The sequence below is a fragment of the Cuculus canorus genome, chromosome 16 (genome assembly GCF_017976375.1).
Source record: "Cuculus canorus isolate bCucCan1 chromosome 16, bCucCan1.pri, whole genome shotgun sequence".
Classification (NCBI taxonomy): domain Eukaryota; kingdom Metazoa; phylum Chordata; class Aves; order Cuculiformes; family Cuculidae; genus Cuculus; species Cuculus canorus.
Window position 1 is genome coordinate 6,846,160 of NC_071416.1, and position 26,791 is coordinate 6,872,950.

Consider the following 26,791-nt stretch of genomic DNA (forward strand, 5'->3'; position numbering starts at 1 on the left):
AGTTCAGATCTCTACGTAATATATATGATGTACTGGGTCTGTACAGTAGGTTAGTAGAGGTCATTAGAATTGATTCTCCGTGTATTTGTCAATAATTTGAGGAGAAAAGAAAAAGGACTACACTGAGACTAGCAGACTGATTCAGCTCCGGAATGAGCGAGAAAGATGACTTGAATTTAGCCAAAGTGACTGACTCCTCTATACCTTTTAGGAGAGTTTTCCTGAAAATCAGGCAGAGTTTTACTGATAACGAGGTTTGACGAAGTAGGAAGTGAGAAAAGAGAAGTGGGCAGGACTTTGTCTTTCAAGAAGCTTTTCAAGCCAGTGCAGAGATACAGGAGAGAAAAAGGGGAAAAAAGCATCATCCCGATCTTACTTTTTACACATTGCTTTTCTACAGTTATCTTCAAAACAAACAAAAAAAAAAACAGAACAAAGACTGTATCAGCTGTTCCAGCAGATTCTCTTTTACTATATCTGAAGTTCAGAAGGGAGAAGAATTTCCCATGACTCCAAGACTGGATGAAGCACTTTCTCCTAAAACACTCCTGACCCCAATTTCCACAGCAAAGAGCCCCAGGCTGTGGGGGAGCCCTGGTCCACTCCAGCCAGCTTTGCCCAGGTCGGGGACTGAGGAGATAGAAATGCAGGGCACACTCACAAACACTTCTGCCCTGCACCCTCTGTGTGATGGTTCAGAGTACATGAAAAATACCCTGTGTGGGACTTCTTGCTTCACTCCCAGGCTTTCTGGTAAGATATCCTCCAAGAAGACCAGGTACTGTGAGTCAGTTCTGCAGCATTTGGCTATCATCAGCTTGCAAAGGTAAGGTTTTCCCTGAAGTCTGCGAGCATTTCTGTAAAGAGGGAGTTTTATTCAAATAAAGAAGCTAGAATTTGAAGGAAGACAAAGGGGAAAGCAGTTGCTAAAGTGAACTCCGGCCACCACGCAGCAAACGCTGCTTTCCAGTAGAAGACAGAGTTGTATCTAGTGCAGGCGCCAGTGAGCACCAAAACCACAGCGGATACCTTTTGTTGGGGCAAACGTCACTGAAAAAGGTAGATGGTAAAAGAAGCATATCCTGGGCAGGGGAGACCAATAAATCATTCATGAAAAGAATAGGAAGCACCATAGCCGGGGCAAAGAGAATGCTAATTTTCTTTGCAATCTGATCAAATGGAACGCCTGGCCTTGAGGGATGCAGCCATTTTGGGGGTTGATTGCTAGAGTTAATACAGAGCATTAACTTTGCAGCTTTGCTCCAGGCAGAACTTGTCCCAAGTGATCTAAAATTTTCAATGCACTTATTCTATCAGAAGATTTGTGTGTGTGTGTGTGTGACTGCCTAATTAATGAGTTTCTCTTCAATATTAATATGCAGGAAAGTTTACTGCCTTAAAGGTGTGTCAATATATACATTTTTCTGGTTAAAAAAGCTCGCCTTTGGCTATTCTAAAATATAAAAGCTATTAATTAAAATATACAGTGCTTTAGAGAAAAAGGATCGAATTGCTGAAGTCTTTGGGGAGAATTGCTACAGAATTTATGCCAAATGTCTCAATAAACTGATATGCTAGAATGAGGAACCTGAAGTCTTTTAGTAGAGATTTTTCACAAGGCTTTACCTACTTCCTTCTACCCATCCAAGGATACTGCCAAGTGACTTCAGCCTAAGTGGAATCAAGAAAAAACAGATGCACACACTGCCCCCAAACCTTTTGTGTTGCTCTTTACTCCGTGTAAGGACCTGGAAAGCACAGAGCCCTTATGGTCTGGGGCGTCACACCAACACCAGCCAACCCTACTGGTTGCGAGTGCATTGGGTCTCCTCTCCAAGCAGGCTTAGTCACCAGCCACATGGCAAACCCCAACCCCATCTTAGCATTGTGTCTGGAAAAGACCAAACACCGCCAGACTGATTCTTCCCAGAGATCCTCTGGCTGGTGCCTTCCAAGCCTGGCGTGGTCCCACCACACAAGAACAAGGGCCAGCAGTGTGGGCAGACCTCATCTAAAGCTCAGTCTTCATGGCAGTGCAGCCTGTCCTCCGGGACATTCCCCACCCTGCACTTACCGTCTGGGAGAAACCAATAAGGATGGAGAAGAAGTAACATTATTGCTTTTGTTTTTACATATGGGAAACTGAAATATGAAGGCGAGACTTATCTCCCAAGCAATTTCCTCATTATTTTTCTTGCCTAAAGAGATTCCAGAATAATTTTCTCAAAGTGATTTTTGTCAGAGGTTGTACTCGAAGCCTCTAGAAAAGCCAAAGGCTAAGTGCTGCACACAAAGCCAGTATTTTAACTGTATGACTGTTCTTTCTCCCCAGTGGGTGCCTATGTAAAAAGTTCGCCAAACTGAGCCTGAAATTATCCTTCCCCTTCTTAAATTTCCCAGACCATGTCATATTATCCTTTCGTACCTGGTAAATCCTGCCATAAACCTCCACCAGTGACTGCTTAACTTGTCGAGCAGAGCCTTTCAGGAGAGTAAAACCCCTCCCAGCCTATCCAGACCCCAGATTACTGCCTGCAGTCTCTACAATAAGTGATCTGGAGAACGAGAAGGTAAGAAAGTCTCTTATCTTAATCAGCCTGATGAGCTGGTTGGGAAAAAACAGCTGAAGTCCATGGAACAAAGCCTGAGTAAAGGACAAGCAGCTGTAATATAAACAGCCCATGTGCCTCTTCTCAAAGTAGGATGCTTTGGAAAACTGGATGGTTTCTTAAGCAAAGATCTTCTGTTTAACAAACTCCTATTTTGAAAAGATAGTGCCAGGTCTTCTTTCTCAGTGTAGGTGATTATTATATTCCATGTGTGAGGCTGTAATAAAGAAGAGTTAGCAGGTTTCTGCGAGGTGATAGAAGCAGTAGCAGGGTACAGGGAGTCTTCAGGCTCCTTCTGTTTCCTGCTTGCAGGCACGGAGGGAAGGATGGGACAGAAAGTCAGGAAAAGGAACAGTTGTAAAATATGCCTGTTCTTTCTTCCTTAGCTCCCTGTAGTTATAAGGCAGATCTCCCTAATATAAAAGATAAGCAGTTGTTAAATGTAGGATCAGCAGAGTTTAAAAAAAAAAAATCATATGCTTTATAGATGTTATTTGATCTCTAATAAATACACTGAATATGGGATTTTTTGCATGCTGCTTTGATCTCAGTGAAGTATATTTCAGCTGAGTTGCTGCCACTCCTCTAATGAGTGGTGTTGGAGGCCCTACATAAACAGTGGCTAGTAAAAGTGGAGAGGAAGAATGCAAACTCTGACATCCCTGTTCCAAAGTAGGTCAAGCTCCTTCAAGGGCAACGGCTTCATCTCATTCGTCCTGTAGTAGCAGACACATGTGCAAGATGAAGAGTTGGTGCCTTCGTTGCTCACTGCTGAGGACGGGGCAAGATCTTAGACCGGGCGATACACGAGGCAGCTCAACGGCTTTGTTTGTGTGCGCTGCAGAACAGCTCCATATGGCTCAACTGATTGTCACAGCCCCGGAGTGAGGGCTCTGGCAGACCAGACTGAGAGCTGCAAAGGACTGAGAAGTTGCTATAGATGTGTTATGTCTGGTAGAAACCTATTCTGAACTCTCTTGCAAAATCCTAAACTGCCTGCAGAAAAGTTAAATGAAGGTGTTGCTCCTAGGAGCAGTGCATAAAAGAGAAATGTTAAGAGAAAAGACTTGAACCTTGCAAGGTTTCAGAGCCTGTATTCTGGCTGACCTCTGTTCAGGTACAACTGCATGCAGGTGCCTTTCAGCCCCTGTTTGTCAGTGTGACTGTTCACATGTGTATCTCTCTACCTCAGTAGAAACAGACAGACACAAGGCTCTCTGATGAGCTCTGACTGGGTGCCGGGCATTTGGAGAGTAAACTTTCTTTACCTTCACAGCTCAGAAGAGCCCCTCCACACATGGGCTTTTCAGGACCAGCAGTATCTTTAGGTGCCAGGTCTGGTGGAGTCCTAACTCACAGCTGACATCTAAAGTGTTGCAGTCATATTACTAGCAAACCAACTGAAATGGGAAAGGAAGCTTTTACCTGCTGCCAGCTCTTGTAATAACGTGTCCCAAGTACGCTTTCTTGCTCTTTCAAGTCATGCACACACAAGTTATTTTACAAAGTGGTCTCTTGTCTGAGCCTCACAAACTTGTTTTACGTATAACATCTCTTAGAATCTAGCAAGGACTGCCAGAGGGGAAGCAGCGTTGCACTGGATTGCACCACAGAAACCACCCAACTTAGGTGGATTACTCTTTTTGCCATGGGCTGACTTGCTTATGCAGGTTTGCTTTGTTATCAAATGTCTGTTACGACACAGGAGAAAACACTGAGCTGAGAAAGGCCTGTTCTGTGATCTGGATTATCTGCTCTCTGATTCTCCATGGGAGCTTTAAGGAAAGGTCTTCTGTCTTGACCAAAAAAAAACCTTGTGCTGAAAAGCCTAAATAAGGGAGAACAGACTAACTAAGGGAGAAGAGACTGTCAGCATCTGTCTTTAAAGAGAGCTCCTCAGTGGCCTGGAGTAGCTTGAAAGATGCTTCTATTACTTCGGTTGGTAAAGCCTCAGATACTCTAAATCTGAATGCTGACCTGCATGCCCTTAGGATCCCTCCAATTCCTTTCTTAACTTGTCAGCTGAGTAAAAGACAGTATTTTGCTTTTGCTTGACTTCACTTTAGAATTTGAATGTTTAGAAGAGAATTAGCACACCTGAAACTTTCATGGTCTGTCTGCAACAGATGGGCAGAGATTCAAGGAAGCTCCATTTAATCCTGTCTTCTGGGTGTGGGTTTTCCCCAAATCTCATTTCCTATTGTAAGTTTGAAAGGCCTCTGACTCCAATTAGCCTAACACAATAAAAACAGAGGGCTTAGTTTCAGAGGATGTGTTTCAGTGGCAGAGGTATCATAGCTCAACGTTGGGCGAATGATTCCTATCTCCCCTGCCTCCACGTCTTCTTGTCCCTCTAGAAATTAGGATTTTAGCTCTTAAAAACAAGAGCTTCTTGAAAAGTGGTTTAAGGGCTCTTCTCTTCTGCTTTCAAGGTTCACTTTTCAGGCTTTTGCCACAACCATGCAGGCTGGAAACCTTCTTCACTTAATTAATGCTGAAAATCTGGTACATACCTATGACTCCAAAGTCTTGAGGTTTAAGAAAAATAACAGGTATCATGAGACTCCTCATACAATCATGACAGTCAGCTAGCTGAATACACCAAGAGCAGTCTTGCACTTTTTTTCTCTCTGATGTTGCTTCTATTTTAGAGTAAGGAATCCTAGAAAGAAAAAGAGCGAAGTGCCCACAAAAGATCCTTGTGTCATGCAGCAAACTTCCTGGAATAAAACTACCAGCTCTGTTCCACTAACAAGAGGAGGTAGCCTTTGAAGATGCAGTCTGTTGGACAATACTCCGGTTTGTAAAGATATAGGAAACACTTGTTGGAGAAGCCAGGAGCTGCCAGTTAAAAACAGAGGGTTTGAAATGTGAAGGATTAAAATACATCGACTTTAAGCTCTTTGCTATGCTGCTATAGACAAGTTAAGTAACCCTTAGAAAGAGAGGGTAAAATCAAACAAGGAATCCAGGCTGTGACTGGTTGTTCTCCAGTAATTTTGAAACCTGTCTAAATTCAGAAAAAAAAGAGGCCTTGAAACTTCTGAACAGAACTGATGTTTGTAACTTGAAATCATGATGAGAGCTTCACTTTTCATTACAAGCAGATTATTCAGATTTCTTCAACATTGGCATGTCAAGGAGTTTAAACACCATTAAAAAAAGTGTAATTCTGTAAGCTGGAACACAACTGCAGTAGCAAGGTCTGCACGTGATAGCCAGGAGCGAGAACTCTCCCCACACAGGGACCTGCAACCGTTCATCCCCATCAATGGAATCTAGCAGGTGACTGAGCAGATGAAAAGTGGAGATATTGTTCTATTTGTTACCATTTCCAGGCCTACCCTCCTCCATTAAACAGAGACACTTGGAGAGCTGTTAAATTGGCTTCATCTTTTTTCCATTGAAAATAACAACTTTTTCAACATCATAGACCTCTGTGGCCAATTTAATCCCTGTTATCCTGCTCCTCTGATTGCTGGGACTGATCTAAAGACAAGGTACCATGGGATCAACCCTCTTCGTCAGGTGCTTCTTTAAGGAAAAGAGCTGTTAACCCAAATTACTTGGCAGCTCAAAGAAATTCTAGCAGGTAATTTTTGCAGTGCAGTCAGTCACGCTCAGCCCCCGTGGCTGCAGTAGTTGCTCTGAATAACTACAGTAGCTCTGATCATGAATTACTGTGATTTGTCAGCTGTAATACAAGCCCAGCTAGGGTTTTGATGCTTTTGCCAGCAACATGTGAAAGAAAATATTTGAGCGAAGCTGTCTAAGCCAGGTTGGGTAAAGAAGACGGGGAGGAAAAAGCCAACCTGACTTGCCCAGATTTATTCCATGTGGTGGTGAAACCAGCCCACTGCCTGGATTTAAGACCAGTGGATATATTTAATCTGCCTGAATAACTCCTGATAGGTCTTGGGCTTCTTTCCCTTGGAAATTATAATCCAATCCTGCATACCATCTTAATAATGCAATAACCTACTATAATATCTCTTTTCTTGGAACAATTATGCACAACAGTGGATAAAAAAGCATGCCTCTGAAAACAAAAACATTCTTCTGTCAAGGATTGCTACTGTTTGGACAGTGAGAATTGTTTTTCACTGCTAGGGAACAGAGCATGGAGCAGGAGGCAGGGAATCCACGCCAGTTCCCAAGTTTTAGACCCACCTCTCTCTGCTGAATTGTGCAGAAACTGAATGTTAAATAGCTATCAATAACCCTTCCTAGATTACTGCTGGAAAAACTGAACGGTTTTGGGGTCCAAATGGGAGTTCTTGAAGTTCATTGAGCTTATCTACTGAAAAATGTCACGGAGTTGCAAGGGAGTGGTAGTGATGTTCATTGCTACTCTATATATAACTGTAACTATAGCTATATACATATAGAGTTAAATATATAATTGCATAGAGACTTTTTAATATATATATATTTATATGTATAGTTGCATGTAGTTTTTCAATAACACGGGAATTAGGAGCATTCCTGCTGAAAGTTCTCATCTTGCAGTAAGACTTTGGAGAAGGACAACCCTGCCTCACAAAAGCCCGAACTAAGAACTAAGTTCAGTGTTTTAATAGACTCTTTTATAAGTCTGTGTCCTTTAGTAAGAATATGAAAGGACAGTACTTCGGTGTGCATTCAATTGAGCTTTTCTTCCTCCTGCATCTGCATATGTTGTGTGGCAAGCCAGCCTGCTGAAGGTTAATTGTTACTCTAGGATATTCCTTCTCTCTCTTGTTAATTTTGGGGGCAGGGTGGGGAAAGGAAATCCTTGATACTTGAACTTTGCTGGAAATATCTTGATGGTTACTTAAAACAAATGTTTGTCTTAAAAGAAAAAAACAAAAAGAAGAAGAAGAGTCCAAAGGTATTTCTCCTTTAAACAAAACTTGCACTAAAAAGCAAAAAAAATTACCTGCTGCTTTTGGTGTTCCCATAGCCAAGAGAACAGAGTTGAATCAGGGATATCTATTACTTTTCATTTCATCATTTTAACATTAGCAGAAGCTTTATTCCTTCACCCCCATCGACATCAGAGTTTCTTTGTGGCTTAAGCCCGTTTAACAGGATCAGAATTAGCCAAAAAAACTCCAAGGATGCAAGGGAAAGGAGTGAACAAAATAGCTGCTCCATCTTCCCACCCTTTTTTTTGGTTCTTCGGGGTAGAGGAGAAGCCCACGCTTTTCATACTGCCTGCAAACTTCTCGGGAGGGAAAAGTAGGAAACATTGGGGTGGGAAGAGTATGGGGCAGGGGAGAGGGGCAGGCTGGAGCTCCGGGCTGGCCCCCAGCCCCAAGCCGACTGCCTGGCTGCATCTTCCACAGGCACCGAGGGTCCCAGCTGACGCTGCGATTTAGCTTTTTATTCTAAGATCCTTGAAAATATTTCCTGCACAGGCTGTGGAGGAGAGGATCCATTTCCAGCCTAGTTTAAATGGATCAGCAAAGCAAGTGCAGCCGAAGTCTCGATGCCAGCCACAGGACCGCAGAAGAGGCAGAACCATTAGGTGCACATTAAGTGACTGATGAACTGCCTGTGAGCGCCTGGTGGATTCATTTCAAGCTCCATCCTTTTAATTCTAGCTTCTTCTTCGTCCGTGCGAACCACGGGGGAGTGAATATGTGAGGGTTTCTACCCAATTACACCTCTCTCTAATGGTGTAGGAAACTGGAGAGCTGCTCAATACCTAGCTGAGGTAGAGGGAATATTTAGCATCAAAGAAGATTTATGTCCGTGACCTTCTGGATGTAAGGTGGCAGAGCAATCCATGCTGTGCTACATCTAATATGCATATTCATGGCTCGTTTATTCATAAAAGAAATGACTGGATTAGCGACGGTTTGAAGGACACTGATCATAGAGTTGAAATACACTCAATTTGCTCACAAATTAGAACTCCATCTTTTTTTTTTAATAAATTGGTAACCGCTGTAAATCCTTGTGTATCAGTGTTGTTATTGGAAATACTATGTTGTGTTTTATTGGATTGGAAACATTTCACAGCTATCAAACTGTCAATTATTTTAGCGCAACACAAGGTTTCTCGTGATGATAAATGGTGATTTAAAATAATTTTTATAAAGTATTTCTACTTATCGTGTTGTCAGGAAGCCTGCCTGCCTGTGAAATATTGTGATATTTGAAGTACTCACCTGATAACGCTCCTTAATTGTGTAACATTAATCTATATGTCAATCAAATACTTGCAGGCTAATATATGGATTTTTTTTCCTGAGGTTTTCATAGAGGAGGGAAATTAAGATCATAGGAAACTGTTGGCAGCATATGAAGGAAGAAGCAATGCCAGACTTGTAACCAATCATGAAAATTCATGTTATGAAGAATAAAGAAAAGACGAACCCTCTTCACTAATGAACTCTACTTTTATTCAGAATGAAGATGTCTTCCAGCAACATGTTTTTTCTTTCTCTCTTTCTCCCCACTTCTAACACACTGAGTAAAAAGAAAAAGCCCAGTTTTACATGTCTTGAGCAGATTCAAACATCTGTGAATAAATAAGGTGCTAGACTTTAGATACCTGCTATTTAAGTTTCAAAGTCCTTTTCAGAGATTAGTAAAAGATAGTTTTTCACCTCACAGAAATGAAAATTAACTCACACGGAGGGTGCTTTAACCAATAAGAAAGGCCAAATAAATTGCTAAGGTGCACCCAGTCCAGTCCTACCAAACCAAGCTCTTTAAAGCATGATGTGCTGGATCTGAGTGTCGGGAGGTTTCTTGTTCCACCACAGTGTGATCCAGGCAGCCAATGCTGCCACTGGTCCTGAGCGCTCTGCGTCTGACAGCACTGACCAGTCTGAATACCTGTGGCAGGATTGGACTCTAGGTGGTCTGGTACTTATCCCTGTTTATACACCGCACAGCCTTTTCCAGCCATTAAACTGATTTTATATGTGCAAGCCTGTTTCAGCAATTAGAGCAAAAAATCTTTATAGCTCTTTTGGTTTGAATTGGGCTGGTTTCAAACCCAGGTACTAAAATGGATAAAATTATCTTGAAAAGCAAAAGAATTACGCTCTACTCTGAGCTCTTCTGCATCATGTTATGAAAGACACAAAGATAATATTTGTATAAATTAAAGCTATTGGAGACGTATGGTATTTCAGTTTCTGCTTCATTAAGTTGTCCTCCAGCCCTGAACATCCCTAGATCTATTCTGCAGTACTTTTCTATTTTAAATTAAATCTACTCTGCTGCAGAATGAAAGCTTAAAAGGATATTGCCTCTTTAAATTAAATGTGGAAAAAAATAACAATGGTGGAATTCTTACTGAAGTGAATGCAACCTATTATGTAAGTTCTAGAATTCGTAATATTTTCATATGTCTGTTAGCCTCCCTGCTAGTTCAGCAGTATATTTCTTCACTGTTTCACTATCACCACAATTACATCTTTTTTCATTGATTGCAAGACCAGAAGAAACCACGGTCACCATCTAATCTGATTTCACATGTATAATAGACCATAGGATGACCAGATTAGTCCTTAATTTGATTAAAACGACTCTTGGAAAAATATCCAAGTTTTTCCCTACAACTTCCAAGCCATGGAGCATACCTTTGCGATGTCCCATGACTTGTTCCAGTCACCAATTATTTTAGTTTTATCATTACAAAAAATAGTCCTTTCTTTTGTCTCTGGAATTTCATCTTCCTCTGATTTGCAGATATTGGATCCTTCCTTTGTGGGATTTATTTTTTTTTTCTTTGTATAGATTTGATGGCAACCAAATCCCCGCTAAAGCTTCTAGTTGGTGGTGAAAATAACAGGACACTGACATTTTCACTCTAATCCTCATTATTTCTCTATGAGCCCTACCACTAGCTAAACAGCCACGCCATCCGCGCTAGCTGGGTGAAAAATAAAGCAGTAATTTAAGCCACACTCTTGTGGGGGTTGTCCATCCCATTCAGTGCTACGTTAGCATCTGTCTCCCTGCCACATACAGAATTATCTCCCAGGGGTGGGCATCCAAAGCTCTCCTTTCAAACAGAGGCCCCAGCTCTAGCTGCCTGCCAAGGGGGCAGGAGGCAGGGATTGGGTTTGCTACTGCACCCAAAGGTGCAAACACCCGTTCCCAAAGGTGCCTGGCACCGTTACTTTCCTGTTCAGCTCAATCAAAGCTGTTCTGCTTTGTACGGAATACCTTGGGCCAGAGGGAAGGAAAGAGATTGCAAACATGCATGTATAGACAAATGGGTAGGACATTACACAAGCACTTAGTCCATAAATCCTGCTGCAGTGTCAGGTAGATCTGATGGGAATGTTCTGAGAACACCTTAGCAAATTGAGCCTTAAGCCAGGAGACATAGAACAGTATCTTATTTTCATACGTGTGAATTAGACATAAGCTTGAGATAGGCAGCGAGCTGTCCCGGGAGCAGAACTTCCACCGGCCTCGAGAGCTTTATGGATAATACTGCAGGTGCCCCCAACCTGTCAGCATGAGGAACAGTCTGGTGAGGATTTTGAGGGCCTAAGCTGAAGACTTAGTGTTCCTAGTTCCCATAATAGGTATTCAACTTCTTGTGTATTTCTGGGTCATCAGGTCCTTGAAGGACAGGGGGTGGAGTGTATTGCAAAACATCTTGAAGTTATCGTTCTGCTGGTAGAATAGAGTTACTTTGGAGACAGGCAAGTTCCTAGAAATAGAATTAGCAGAATGTGGGTGGAATGAACATCCAGAGAGGTGGTGGGATCCCCACCCCTGGAGGTTTCAAGACTTCTTGAGGAAAAGCCACAGTTGACCTGATCTAGTGTTGGCAACAATCCTGTTTTGAGTGGGAGGTTGGATGAGAGTCCTCCAGAGCTCCTTTCCAGCCAACATTTCTCTCGTGTGGGAACATAGAGGGACGTAGTCAGGGAGGGTTTTCTGTAGTCATCTTGGAGTCATCAGCAGGTTCCTTAATGGGAAGCAGCTCCTCCTGTGTTCCAGCTACTAGAGCTGACTCTTGTGGGTGTTCTCAATGAGAGTGCCCAGGGAAAAGGCAAGTGCAGTCAGGGAAGGGGGAATTAAACTGTGTCACTGAGAAGAGCAATTAAAGAAGCCAGCTGAGATTTCAAGGAAAAAGCAGGTATCTACAGAGTATGTTAGTTAATTATAACAGAAGCAGCATCTTGAGGTCTTTTTCATTCACAGAAGGCATATTGAATTGGTGACAGTAGCTCAAGACAACTCTGGTTGCTTTTGGAATGAAATAGTCAGTTCAGAAAAGGAACGAACACACCCCTTCCCTGGAGTCCCAAGTTCTTGGCTAGGAGACCTTCCAGCCCTGCTGTACTGCGTGTTCAGGGTGGAGCAAAGTGATTCAAGCAAAGGCAGATACTGCTTACAGCTTAATTGCTGCTGCAGTGCATCTCCTTTCCTGCATTCAGCTATCTCCTGGCAGAAGGCACCTAATCCCCCTTGGAGGTTGGGGTGAACCTCCAGCCCCAACCAATGACTAAATTCCCATGGACTCTTTTCTCCCAGGAATGTGGCCGTGCTTTATGCACAACAGGGGATGCACTCCGCTTCTTCTGCACCCCCTCTGGATGGTGGTCGCGGGTTCACTCACATCTGTTTGCCGATCAGCTTAGGTCCATCTGTGAACGGGGCTGTTCTCTCACAGCTTGTATTTGAAAAGGGACTATGATGGGGGGATTCTTGTAGATTTTGGGTGCATTGCTGCTAGAGCTGGTGCGTAACAAAGCAAAAGGCTAAAAAAGCTTTACATTCAAAGGTTTAGGATTGTTTTAAATCAGAGGAGGGAGGGGGGAGTCCCCCAGTTACTGAGAAAGGCCTTTTCCTCACCCTACCCAGGAAAGGAGGCTGCAGCACTTGGCAAACAAACTTCTTTTAAGTGCCTTTGCTGGAAAAGTTTATACTTTGCTCTTGACAGCTATCTTGACTACACTGAGCATTGCACTGTGCTCTAGCTTGCATAATTCTGACACCGGAGCAAAGTCCTTGTGAGGGAGGTGACAATGTCTTTCCTTGGGACTTTTTTATTCACTTTAATACCTGTCACTTGTATTCAGAAAAAATGACTTGTTTGGGAAAATATTTTCCTGCTCTCCAGGGATTTTCTGTCTCCCCTGACTGTTCTGAGCAGCAGCAAAAGTAGAATATCTTTGCAGGGAGTGAAGAGGAGGGGGGAACTCCGTAAGAGCAGATGTTTAAGAAGGGATTCTCTGCCTTCCTCCAAAACTCCCCTTCTGCACCCTGTTGCCTGGGAACCCTCAGCTTCTTCCCCTTTCACATTTAATTACTGCAAATTGCTGAAAACTTTATCTAAACTCCTATCAGAAAGACAAATCACTACTTGATAGGGCTGATAAATTGACCTATGTGATTCTAAGTGTTGATTTCCACTTCTTCTGGGTTTTTGAAGCTTTTTTGCCCCTTACTGTCAGGATTCAACCCAATATTTCCCAAGCTGAGTAACAAAAACCTGGGCTAATTCAGGAAGGCCCTTGCTCTCCAATTTTGTATATGACCAGGAGATAAAAAAGGAGGTAGACAGAGATTAGCCGAAGAGTTTGGTTAAATGAATATGAATGGGTACCCTCACATCCAGGCAAGGGGATAGCAGCTAAACAGATGGCGGTTGTTCAATAGCCCCTGTGAAGCAGTGCTAGCGGTGGGGTTATCCTTGCAGATGGGTGTCCCTCTTACAGCCTGACTTCCCTTCTGGAAGTCTCCATATGGGGAAGGATTTACTCTTTGCCCCCAGTCTCTGTCTTTGCAGGCTGGAGGCAGGGATGACGCATTGCGTGGGGAGAGACCTGGAGGGCAATAACCCGTCATCTTGGTGCCATGCTAATTCTGTGGTTAAATAAGAGGGTGTCACACATTGATGGTGTTGGTGCTGGCACAGTGCCCTGACACCAACATTGCATCCACACAGGTGTGGCTTCGCAGCATGCCAGTTCCCAGAGCAGAACTTGCAGCCCTGAGCCCATTTCCTATGCGGAGCAGGAGACTTGTGGGTGGCTCCCGGTGCAAAGATCCTCTCCACTGAGACGGGAACACCTATGACAGGAAAAGTAAATTGAAAGGTCTATCTAAAACCCCTCCTCCTCACCTACACACACAAGGGAGTCAAATGAGAAGATGAAAGTGAACAAGGGGCTGAGCCCCGGAATTTTATTCTGGTTCTCTTCGATGAAAGAGATGCGTCAAAGGCCTTGAGGCACAGGCTCTGGGCATCATTTGCAGGCTGCATCCCAAAGGAGGAGCTGGACATCTCCAGGGCCATCTCAGGTTGGAGAACACACTGCATACTAAAGTTGTTCAGGATAATTTGCACTGTCCTGACTGGAGTTTCCAATACACAGGGCCAAGACAAAGCAGAAAGACTAAATGACCCTGATGACTTCTAGCAAGAATAGTCTCCCCCAGGTCAAGAATGCAGGTGAACCTCACCCCAGGGCTAGTTGCCCTCAGGCCTTGCTTTCATTATTATTACTTTTTTCCCTCTGATAAATGCCTGGCTGCTGATTCTACTGCTGCCCACTTTTCATTGCCCCTGCAAAGAGCAATGAGCTACAGAGGCACAAAGAGTTAATCCACGCTGGAGACAAGGCCCCAAGCCCTCACATTGCCATCAGGATTTTCTCCCCTGCTTCTGAGAATCCCTGCTCCCATATAGTTTTGCACACTTGCAGCTATCACAGATAACAGGTTGTTTGTCTTTCCGTGGATCGGAGGGAGTCTGTGCAAACCTCCATGCGACCGAGTTTAATTACCTGCCAAACCTGCACCAAGGCAGAAGCCCACATATTGTATGTGACATTACCAGTAGAGCAAGTACTGGAATGCAGGGGCTAGAATAATTTGACAGCTAACATAAAGCACCATGATTTATATTTTGGTTATATTGAGGTTTTTTCCCCCCCTCTTTGAGCACTCATCTAAATATTTACTCGGATCCTAGGACCTAGCTTAACCCTCACAGTGCCACGTTTTATCTTCTTCCTTTTTTTCTTTTTTTTTTCTGGTATTTTTGTTTCTCAGCAACTGCTCCAGAAATGCCTTTCATTTTAAATCTCAGAAGATTTAAATCAAAAAAGAACTTCACCTTTAAACTGTTTCATCTGTAAACAATGTGATCCAGTAATCTTGATATATTTACTGTAGTGTTCAATTGAAAGCAGGCTACAGAGAAAGGTTTCTTTTAAAAGATACAAGACTTCTTTAATAGAAACAGTGGTTGCAGATTCTAGAGCTGGGACCAGCTGATAACTCTGCTGTGTTTTAAATTTTATCCAAGCTATCTCATTAATTATTGAGCTGAGTAACATGACTAGAAAATCTGTTTATTTTGAATTTAAACTTACTGACTATTTAATGTTACCAGGAAAGCGTGTTTTATTTTGTGCCACCTCATGGTTTAAGTCTGCATGCAGTCAGACAGAAATCACTACATGAGAGATATCTGGTAATACTGCAAATCAGAAACTCATAGACCTTTTTTTTATTATTATTGTTATTACCATGCTGCCTGTCTGTCTGTCTGACTTACACGAGTGACTCATTAGCACCAGAAGCTCACAGTTATTTGCTTAATACCCTGTTCTTTTGGGTGCTTAACTTGAGATAAGTGAGGATCTGGAAATACCTTTACAAAATCATTTTCTGCTAACGTCCTTGCTATCCCTTTTATCCATCTATGGAGTGGGTTAAGCTCTCACTTGCGAAACTAGTGTTGGACCTAATGAATTTTTGCTCTTCACATCCTTGAGATCAGCATGTGCTCTGACAGACCAGTGTAGCGTTGCCACTGCAATACCTGGAATAAAAAGCCTGATCCGCAGGTCAAGGCTGACCTAAGACTAAGGATGGCCTGTATCAAAAGGACTTTAGGAATCCTCTCTTTCTGATGCCCTGAATGCAGTCTGTCTTTATCAGCCTCAGTAACCACACGGGCTGGCTCACTGCTCGAGCTGACAGCGCTAACGCGACATGTGGAGCTGGATGTCATTGGATGATAAGCAAGATGGGGGCCAAACTAAGGATAAATGCAAAAGCCTTCCTTTAGGATGACATGAGCAGAGATTTCAGACTCAACACCCTTTTGCCTATAATTGTAGGCAGAAGTAAAGAGAGGGGAAATGCAGATGCAGAGAGCTGTAAGGGCCAGCGCTAGCTCAGAGACCTCTTTATAATTACAGGTCCCCGTTCTCGTGCTTGTAAAGGCTTTCAATAGCAACTGCACCCTGGTATAAGAGCAAAGAAGAAGCAGTTAGCAGAAGTCCAAGGAGCAGGTTTATTGCCCTCCGTAATTTCTCTTCTGAACGGGCCCCCTGAACCAGCAGGAAAGTTTCTGCTTCATTCAATAGTAAATGAGACAGGACCCATAAAAACACTGGATTAGAGGGCCTAGTGCTGCCTTCCACCCCCTACCATCCCCTGGCGCTCAGTCATCTTGCCCTGTGCTTCCAGCTGCGCTGGTGGGAGGAGAAGCAGCACAGCCCAGAGGGACTCTTCAGTCTGCAGCTCACCTTGGCCAGGTCAACACATCTCTCAGTGCCGCCGTTTCCCGAGCTGTACGAGGCCCGTGGCCTCCTTGAATAACAAACTGCCTGAAGTTCTGCTGAAGAAGGAGCAGCTATTGTTTATTTTTATGAATGCAGATTTTAGGTGCTTGACACTGATTTCTCACCATGTTTATTTCAGAGAAAAAAAAATCCTACTGGGTACAATGCCCTCATCACCAGGTGTTTAATACCCTCTATAAAGCCAGGAGCACCTTTCTGGGAACAAACGACGTCTCGTTAAAGGGAAGTCGAAGGTAGAGCAGGATTGGATCTCTGTGTTTGATTGGTGGGAGTTTATAGGCTACAGTAGTCGAATAGAGGCACAAATAATGCACTTACGTTTGCAATACATATGCACCATTACAATACTGAATAAAAACACCGGCGTTTAGAAACAATCCCATCTCTATATTGGTGCGGACATTATCTCCTTGTATTGCAGTGAAAGTGAGAGTCTGCAGAGAAGGCACAGTTAACAAAACGGTTATGAGAGCTGCACAGCAACGTTGTAAGTGGAGGAGTTTTCTTTGGCATAAACCTTCGCCCACTGCCTCTGAAAAACGAGGAAGAAGGGAAGAGAGATAAGTTTGAGATGTTTCTTTAAAGAAAGCACTAAACTTGGTAAAAGGACACAGCTTTCCTACCTTGCTCTCTGCCCCTCATGCCTCAGGATATCATAAATTTTTGATACCAATAAAACAGAATTTTTGATGAGCTGCTATTTTGCATTAAAGCAACTTTACATGCAAAGATTGCATAATAGGAAGTAAAATTCAATTTTGCCTCAGAACAAGTTCTTATTATTAATTTAAGTGTTTTTTATATATTTTAGCAGCAGCTTATCATTCTATATATTTAATTTCTTTCAAGTGAGAACACTTAGCATTGGTTTCCTTATCTAAACAAATCTTTTAAGAGAACACATGTATAAAGTGGAAATGGAGTGTTTTGAATCTGTGCCTTAAGACAAACAGTGAAACTTTAAAAGGGGAAATGAAATATGGCAGAGGACAACTGTCTCTAAAACCTAACAGCAGTCTCCGTGGGACGGGAAAATATGTCACTTTCTTTATGTGGAATTGGCTTTTTCCCTCTTTACTGCAGTGTTTATTCTAACCACATAGTGACAAACCTGTAAATACAATAAGACCCTATTGGAGTAATTCTGTTTAAGGCAAAGGATCTGCAGTGCCTTAGGTCTCAAGTACACCACAGTCCATTTTCTGACACTTCCACACACTGTGATGAACAGGATCAGCTCGCAAATAAAAATTGTCTTTTCCCTGTTCTGGATGCAACAGCAAGAGAACGTATTGCAGCACTTCACGCTGTGTTCAGCATTCACCGCTGAAACTCACCTTTTAAAAAACAAGAAAAGGCAGCACTTGAAAGCTTTCTTTCCCCGTTGTCTTCTTGTTCTCCTTCTTGCATAAAACAAAAGTCCGGTGTGGGATCCTATCAGACCTCTGCATGCTACTGAACACACTATGTGGGGTTATGCCATAAGCTATTTAGTGAGCGTGGATGCACACACGTAACCAGGTTTACTGTAGCCTTAATGGAGTGAAATATAAGGATTTCATCTATAAGGATATAAAATAATATATAATAATAATAATAATATATAATAATAATATATAATAATAAATAATAAAAGGAAAAAAAAAAAAACAAAGAAACCATAAATGAAACTTGACAAAATAAGGAGTAGAGCAGCTTTTTCCCCTCGATGGGGGGGAAGTGTACTCTTTCAGTCCTATAAGGAGGAGGTCAAAGCTTAACATTTAAAGAAGAAAAGAAGGATAGGCCCGGGAATGGAGCAGCGGCAGGGAAGGATGCTGGCAGGCTGTGCCCGGCAGAGCCACCCGCAGCCCCGCGGAGCCAGAAGGGGCTCTCCCGAGCTGGAGATGTTTTTATCTGTCTTCCTCGCAACCTGACACCCACAGCCCCCAAGAGCTTCCCTGACCTTGGTCTGTCAATCATCCGCACCAGCCAGCCTGCTAGGGCACTGAGCCAGGCCGAAAGAGAGGGGGGAAAAGGAGAAAGGAAAAAAAAGAAAGAAAAATTAAACCCTAAACCAGCTGGGAACAGTTATCTCGCAAGCCCGGGCTCATCCTCATAACACATCTCGCCTGCTCACCGCAATACAGAGCAACTCATCTGCCGGCCGGCAACGGTGCTCAGCATCTTTGGAAAATCTTAGAGCACCATTTCTATCTTTAGTCCAAAAAAAAAATCTTTTTAATCTTAGATTTCTCTTTTTTTTGAATTAAGGATAATCAGGTTTACATATTTTCCCGGAGAGGAGGAGGGAAGGGAATATTGAAAAGAGTCTATTAAACAGTTGGCAGAGATAGTCTGTAAGTTTTGTGTCATTAAATGGGGGGAAGGAGGTTGTGTTGCCAATTGTGTTTCCTATGTGAGCGTCTCATTCAATTCTGGGAGCAGCCTCAGCCGATGGTCACCTCTGCCCTGGTGGGGGGGTGAGGTTGTAGATCTCCATACAACCATTAGCAATAGCTCTTGCAAAAGTGCGAGATCAAACGAAATAATATGATCTTTCACAGAAGGGAATCGTCCTCCTGCACTACACGGGATCACGTAGTGACCCGTCTCCTGGCAGCCAAATTTAGCCGTGCAAACCCCGCCACAGCCCACCTTCCCGGGTGTGCAGGGCAGCCGTGCTGCTCTTGAGGGGCTCCAACCGGCGCATCTCTGGCTGCAAAGGTACCAACAATTCTACTCTCCACACAGCCCAGCTGGATCTGACTCTGTCTTATTGGCACCCCAACTCCATCCTCCCGGAGGCTGCAAGGAGACTATCAGGTTGGGGACCACTCTCTGGCTACATCGGGCTTTTTTTTGAGGCAGGTTGGAGGATCTAACCTCCGGAGAACCTAAAGGGTGATTGATGGCTTGGCAGGTTTCTGGAGCAGAAGTGATCAGCGCTCGGCCCCTCTGAGCTGTGTCCTTCGTGGGCACTGCAGCACCAGTGCACGGCATCAGTTGGAGCATACCGGCCTCCTCCAAACCCCAGGGCTGCTGGGGGCTGCTGCACCCCAAAACCCCCTGCTGAAAGGGCGGGCAGAGGATGCACACAGAGAGGGGCTTCAGGTGGGAAGATGCTTTAACCCCCACAACTGACACACAGCTTCACCACAGTGCTCCGGGTGGAAAGCAAGGAGCCCCGGGAGGGCAGCCCAGAGCCGCCCCCCACAGAGACCCCTGCCAGGGGACCCCTCTGCGGGCAGGTCTGTCCCAGGGAGGAAAAGAGGGAGCCTTCTTTTTCCCCTTCTCTTCAAGAAACCACTCTCCATCCTGCCCCCGACTCCTGTGTCACCAGCCCTTTAGGAATCAGGGATGAGCGGCAAGAGATCAAAGTGGAGATGTGAAGATGGCAAAAACCGGGCTGGGGTCACCTGTCTGTGATGGGGATTCGATGGGAACAAGGGTTCCAGGCAAGCCCTGCCCACCCCAAATCCACACGGTTGCCTTTCTCCCGTGCTGATGGCATGGGGACAGAGCGCCAGACATAAATGCGGATGTTTTTTCGTCCCTCTCAGCATCTCAGAGCCCCCCACCCACCCCAAGGCAGCCGTTGCTACCCCGGGGGCACCCCATCACCTCTCCCCACAGCATTCCATCGTCTCCCATCCCCACGGGCCCAAGCATCACCCGTGGCGGTTCTTGGTGGTGTTTTCCTTTTCTTTTAAACGGGATAAATCAAACGGCGGGTCTGCCCCGCCGCTGACACAGTTCTGCGGTGGGAATCGGGAGGGCTTTTCTAAGGCCTGTTTTTCCTATTTTTGTTGTTGTTGTTGTTCAATTAGTCCTAGTGATTTATTCAATGCACGCATGAGGGGACATTAATATGCGGTGGCAGTTCCCACAAACAATATTCCTCTCAGGCTTTCTGCAGCCATAGCATTTACTGGCAAGAGGGGAGGCTATACAGGGAAAGCCAGGCGCTCTCCTCCTTTTCCTCCGCAAACTCTTATCCCCCCTTTGCAGGGCAGGAGCTTGTTCTCCGGGCCTGACTCATGCAGCCAGGGGACTGGGATGGACACGGGCCTCTTCCAGAATCCCCCAGCCCAGCAGGCTTTGGCAAAGCAGGGATGCAGCTGGCATTTAAGAAGGGAATTTAAGTTACTGCGTTTCATTTCCCCCCCACACCACACTTTGTCCTTAACCGATTTGTTCTCCAAATGTGCCTTATGCTGTCCCTGCAAAGACAGCTCGCTGCTCTTGGGAAGAAGAGCAGGGTGGAGAGAGCGTATTATTTTTGATTGTGTGGTGCTTTGGGTTTTATTTTTTAGGAGGGATTTAAAGTTCAGCACGGTTTTCATGCTTTGAGAGCAGCAGCACGCAGCCACGCTGCAACCCAGCTTTGGGGCTCCCTTTCCCGCACCCAGGCAAGGAGTGGGGAACCATTTCCAACCTCTTTCTGCTGCAACTTAGGGAGCTGCGCCATAATTCGCCTTGAAAGAAGCTGACGGATGGCGGGACTGTGAGGTGCTGAGCCCTGGGGAGGGTGCGGGATGGTGGAGGTGGCATGAGCCCTTCTCTACATACACCTAAAGAGTCTTCTAAAGTGCCTGTTACTAAGAAAAAAAAGGAAAAAAGGAAAGGAAGAGGAGGAAAGAAAAAAAAACCCGAATAATTAAAATGTGCAGATGGAGAGGAGGAAAGCGAATGGCCCGCCCGGATCCCAGAGGAGTTGGGGGGGTGGCGAAGGACAGACTTGGATAAGTCCTTTCCTTTTTTAATGTAAAAATAAGAGGGGGGGAAAGTGCCTGCCCGTGGCGCGTCCCGCAGCCCCGAGGCTCCCACCGGGTACCTGGGGACGGCCGCGGTCCCTCCGCTCCGCTTCCTTCTGCGGATGAGAAGGGATGCTGGGATGCTCAGATTGGGGCAAAGCGGAGGAGGGGGCGAGGCTGTGCGGTCCTACCCTGCGTGCGGCAGCGATCCCGAGCGGGCAAAGAGGCTTCGCACCCCCGGGAACCCGCGGCTGGAGAGGACCCGGGCGGCTGCTGCGGGGTGAGGGCAGGTCAGGGGCCGAAACATCTCCTTGCTGGTTTATTTTCAGCACACGAGACGTCAGAGAAGCAGGTCCCTCCAAGAAATGCCATTTCAATGATTTTAATAAGCAAAATAGGAAACAATTTTAATAACCAAAAACAGAAACCAGTCTGAATAAAACTACAATAGACCAGGTTTTTTAATATTTTTTTTTCATATCATAAGCAGGATTTGAAATTGATCCCTTCAGAACTTTACATGAAATAAAAACAATTTTTTTTCCGCTGCTGCAATGTTTTGATTTCAACACAGTTGAATCAGTAAAAACCAAAGATCGTTTTCTGATGCATGACTAATATCCACAATATTTAAAACTGCAAGCACCATGCTGTTCATTACAATCTTGTTATTACTGTTAATTTATAAACTAATACAAACTTAAAATGCATCCGGCCAGCAGTGCCAGCTATCCTAAAAGGAAACTAAAAAATAAGTTTTCATTTTGGTATTTTTGTCAGTGCAACGTAAATCCTTTTACTGACCTGCAGGAGGAAAAAAAAATAATAAAAGTAATAAAAAACACCCATAAGACTCCAAACTACCACTACTACACAACAGCAAATAAATTTTGGCTAAAACTTTCACTCGCTGCATAGGGAAGCAGAGAAGCAGATTACAAATCGTGGCAAAAGAATACACTTAAAAGTTGCAGTATGTCGTCTTAAAAATAAGATTTATATGCTTTTCCAGCCCACTCATTCGCTGCTATCATCGATATCATTGAGAAACCTAAGCTCAGTGGCACAGGGAGCCCTCGCTGCTCTCGCAACTGGGGTTGGAACGGGAGGAGGGGGAGAGGGGGGGCTTTATTTACCGAAAATTAAGGAGCAGTTGTTTCTTAAAAGGAACTGATATCCCGTCTGTCCTTCGCTTCCTGAGTGAACAATCAGAAGGGAAACTATATGGCCAAGTCTAACCACTCCAGGCTGGGAATTGTCCTGAAGGAAAGAGCTTTTGCTGCCACTTTAAAGCACGGAGTAGGCTCTTGTGACCGATGAGAGGTTTTTTCCCCTGTTAAGTTTAGGTTTGTCAATGCCATTCAGGCGTTTTTGTATCTGCCGCAACAAACAAAAACCAAAATGAAAACTAAAACAAAAAAAAACCAAAAAAATACAACTTAAAAGTGCACCAGATATACAAAGTTGGTTCTTTTTCTAATGCAAAATGCCCATAACTTTTTTCCTTATGTATCTCTTTAATACCAAACAAACCGTATAACCAGCCTGCTGAAATGTTATTTTGCTTCTGTTTTTGTTGTTTTTTTTTTTTCTCCTGTGCGGTTTGAAGTAGCAGATATTTACAAGCTAACAACCATAAAAGAAAATAAGAGAGCAAAACCAACGAACAGAACTGCACAAGCAGTAAAAAGTTTGATAACTTGTAATGCTTTTCTTATCGATGAAACAAAACAACAACAGAAATCTATGATCGATGATCAACATGCTATAGTTAAACAAGAAAATGGTACAAAATAGAAATTATTACCATACATGTCCAGCATGCAGGATTAATATTTTTAATGCAGATTTTCGTATTTTTTCTATATAATCAAGCAGGCAATAAAACTGATGAGTTTTTTTTCTTTCTTTCTTTCAATCTTTCTTTCTTTCCTTTCTTAGATTGAATGTCCCGTCTGAGTCCTGTAACTTATTTCTCAAAGCAGGCAATATATGAAGAGTTTGCATATATTGTCCTTTTTATTTATTCTCTTTTTCCAAGCAGGTAAATTGTGCATGAGATGGTGCTGTGCATGTCCTCTCTCTTTCCAAGCAGGCAGTATGTTATAGATGGCTTGTTCATTGTCCTTTTTTATTATTATTCTCTTAAAGTCCATCTCGTTCTGCAAGCAAGCGATCTATAAAACGCTTCATTTGTCCTTTTCTCCTTTGCTTCTGCCTCTGTCCCTCTCTCTAACTCACAAACCAAAGTTGAAAAGTTGCACTTTACCTCTCCCATCCCCACCCCCAGCCTACTTTTCCCACAGCTAATCTAGAAGACTGGATGCTGCAAAAAAAAAAAAATAATAATAAAAAAAAAAATCGAGTCTCTATTTTTCTCTCCTTCTTTCTCTCTAGTCAAGCAGACAGATGGATGGAGATGTCAGAGGAGGGTGGGGGGAGGTGACAGGGGTCAGGTTTGGGGGAGTGGGGTTTTTTTTGTTTTTGTTTTTTTTTTTTAATTATTTTTGTTAAGCACTCACATGAAGAACTCTGGGGAAGACGGGTTGTCACTGGTGGAGCCGGCCTCTCTGAAGCCATTGCTGGCAAGTTTCTCACACTTGAGCTTGTAGGCGTCTCTCTCTCTGACGAGCCGGGTCACTTCTTGCTTGAGCTGTTCCACCTGCTGAATGAGCTGGGTCTTTTCGTTCTCCAGGTGGTGCTTCTGCTGGACACGTTTATACCTGCAGGACTGGGCATAGCCCCTGTTCTTCAAGGTCCTCCTCTTCTGCTTGAGGCGGATCACCTCGTCTTTGGTGAAGCCTCGGAGGTGCCTGTTGAGCTCCCTCACGGACATGGAGACCAGCTGGTCATCCGAGAACCGGTCCTCCACGCTGCTGGAGGGGGGATGCTGCTGGTGCGAGTTCTGGAGCTGCTGGGAGGAGCTGGAGGAGGTGGAGGGGGTGGGAGAGGCCTGGTGGTGATGATGGTGGTGGTGGTGAGGGTGCCCGCTGCCGGCCAGATCTTCGTGAGTGACCGCGGGGTACTGGTGGTGGTGTTGGTGGTGGTGGTGATGGTGATGGTGGTGGGCCCGGAAGCTCTCAAAGCCTTGCAGCTGCTGGGACACTTGGTGGGACCCAATGAGAGCTTCGACAGCATCCTCTGGGGTGAGGTTCAGCGCCTCGGGATTCATCTGCTGGTAGCTGTTGGCCATCCAGTACAGGTCCTCCAAGTGGGTCTTCTGCTCGGTGGGGCTGAAGCTGGGCGAGGAGGGCACGGAGCTGCAGGGGGTGCTGATGGGGGTGGAGGAGACGGAGCCGGCAGGCTGCAGGCGGGTGCAGTGCCTGCCCGAGCGGTCGTTCCTGCTCAGGGGTTCTTTCTTCACGTCGAACTTCATCAGGTCGAAGTCGTTGACGTACTCCATGGCCAGCGGGCTAGTGGGCAGCTCGGCTCCGATGCTGAGCTCTCCTGCCATCGCTGTCTTGCGGGCACCTCTCCCGGCGGAGGGGGGCTGGAGACCTCACTCCAGCGCGCAGCCTGGCAGAGGACCGGCCGCTCTCCCTTATTCCAAATCAACTTTGGCTTTCTGGCTTCCTTTCCTCTCTTTCCCACCCGCCCCCTCCTTCCACCGCCTCCTTCCTCCCGGCTTCTGGGGCTTCTTCTGTCCGGAGCAACAAAGCCAAGGACGAGCCGCCTGGATGTCTCCTGTCTTTTTATATCTCAGCGCTCGCAACGCCCCGCAGGCTGCAGCAGCTCCCGGCGCTCGGACAGCCGCTTGCGAGGAGAAAGGAGCAGCAAGGGGGCAAAAAGCAAAACAAAAAGGAAAAAAAAAAAAAAGAAAACACAAAGATGCTGCCTTTCGGGTCTGTGCAGGAGGAAGAAGAAGAAGAAGAAGAACGGTGCAAAACGTTTAGCCCGTGGCCCCCAGTCTGGGTTTTGTAAGTCCGGAGCCTTCTCCCCGCGGTTGCAGAGCACCGGAGCTGCCGCAACTTCCCAGCCGGGAGAGCGCGGTGCCTGCGCTTCGCACGGGAGTTTTCTCTGCGCAGGGGAAGGGGAGGGAAAAGGGGGAGGACTTCAAGAAAAAAAAAAAAAAACGCAAAAAAAAAAAAAAAAGGAGGAGAAGGGGGACGAGAAAAACCCAGGTCTCCGCTGTAGCTGCCGCCTCCAGCGCTCGTTGTGCAGCTGTGATTCGCAGCGCAGCCCCCCTTGCCTTCTTATACGGCCGAGAGCGCGGCGGGGGCCGGCGGCGGCCGCGCCAATGGCAGCGCGGGGCCGGGCGGGGCGGGGGCGGCGGGGCCGGGGGCGGGCAGCGCCGTGACAGCTCCGCGGAGACAGCTGAGCGCCCGCCGCTCGCCGGGCTGTCCCCCCCGGTCCCGCTCCCGCACCGCCGGGCGCTCCCCCCGCTCCCTCTCCCGCACCGCTCGGCTCTGCCCTGGCTCCGCCGGCTGCTCTCTCCGCTCCCTCTCCCGCACCGCCGGGTTCTCCTCCTGCTCCTGCACCGCGGGGCTCTTTCTCCGCTCCCTCTCTCGCACAGCCGGGTGCTTCCCTGCTCCCTCTCCCGCACCGCTTGGCTCTCCCCCCGCTCCGCCGGCTGCTCTCTCCGCTCCCGCACCCTCAGATGCTCTCTCCGCTCCCTCTCCCGCACCCCCAGATGCTCTCCCCGCTCCCTCTCCCGCACCGCCGGGTTCTCCCCCTGCTCCTGCACCGCCGGGCTCTTTCCCCGCTCCCTCTCCCGCACAGCCGGGTGCTTCCCTGCTCCCTCTCCCGCACCGCTTGGCTCTCCCCCCGCTCCGCCGGCTGCTCTCTCCGCTCTCTCTCCCGCACCGCCGGGTTCTCCCCCCGCTCTCTCGCACCACGGGGCTTCTCCCCCCTTTCCCTCTCCCGCACCGCCGGGCTCTTTCCCCGCTCCGCCTCCCGCACCGCTTGGCTCTCCCCTCGCTTCCGCACCTCCACCTTTTCTTCTCTTTATTTATTTCCCCCCCCCTTTTCTGCGATCCACAAAGAAAGAGGCTTCGGGGACGTCCTGCCCGTCCCTTTGTTCTAAACATAACCGAGTCCCCTTTTCGCCCCGCTGCCGTCCCGCAGCAGATTTCAAATCACTCAGCTTTCCCTCTCGCCCCCGTCCTACGCGCATCTCCTCCTTCCAACTTTGTGTAGGTACCAGGGAAAGAAAGAGCCGAGCGGGAGCCCCGGGCCGGGGTGGTGCCCAGGGGGATGCGCAGGGAGAGAGCGAAGCACCGGCTCGGGAAGGCTGTCAGCTCTCCTTATAGAGCCGGGAAAATCCTCCCGTTTACAGGAAGCAAATCTCTCCCTAAAGTAAAGCAAAGGCATTGACACAGACAATTGCAAATATTAGGGAGAGAAGGGAGAAAATATAATTACATTTCAGTTCTGAGGGGGCCGTGTTTGCTTTCTTCTGCTGTTCCCTGAGTGAGTGACTGCATGCAAAGGAGTGCTCCGCTTGTCAGGTTTTTTAGTTTCTTTTTTTTTTTTTTTCGGTCCAGTAACAGGATTTTTTTTTTTTTTAACATTTTGTAACGATTAAGGGAGATTAGGGCTCCTTTTTACACGGTTTTTACGCTCAAACAGACAGAAAGTACGACCCCAAGTGGCCGTTTGGAGAATAACAGCTACTTTTCACGGGGGGAAAAAAAACACTCGGCGGAAAAGGAGAAGGGAGGGAGGGAGCGGAGAGATGCGGGAGCGGCAAAGGGAGCAGGACCGGGGTTGAGGTTCCAGCCGGGCTGCGCCGTAGCTGCTCGCCGGCCCCTGCACCCCAGCACCTTCCATATCCCCCCATCTCACCCGCATTTATTTAACCCAAAGAACAACAACAAAAAAGTTCAAGATCTGCCTGCTTTTCAGAAATTAACTAGGAGGGAACTGCCTTTCTGAGGCTGAG

At 45.9% G+C, this 26,791-nt stretch overlaps 1 protein-coding gene across 1 annotated transcript; it reads right to left on the reverse strand.

Moving 5' to 3' along the window:
- Positions 1–21,347: 21,347 nt before the first annotated feature.
- On the reverse strand, positions 21,348–25,047 carry MAFB (MAF bZIP transcription factor B). The gene has a single exon (XM_054081861.1). The coding sequence runs from the start codon at positions 24,362–24,364 to the stop codon at positions 23,429–23,431; it is 936 nt and encodes a 311-aa protein (XP_053937836.1). The 5' UTR covers positions 24,365–25,047; the 3' UTR covers positions 21,348–23,428.
- Between the last annotated feature and the right edge of the window lie 1,744 nt (positions 25,048–26,791).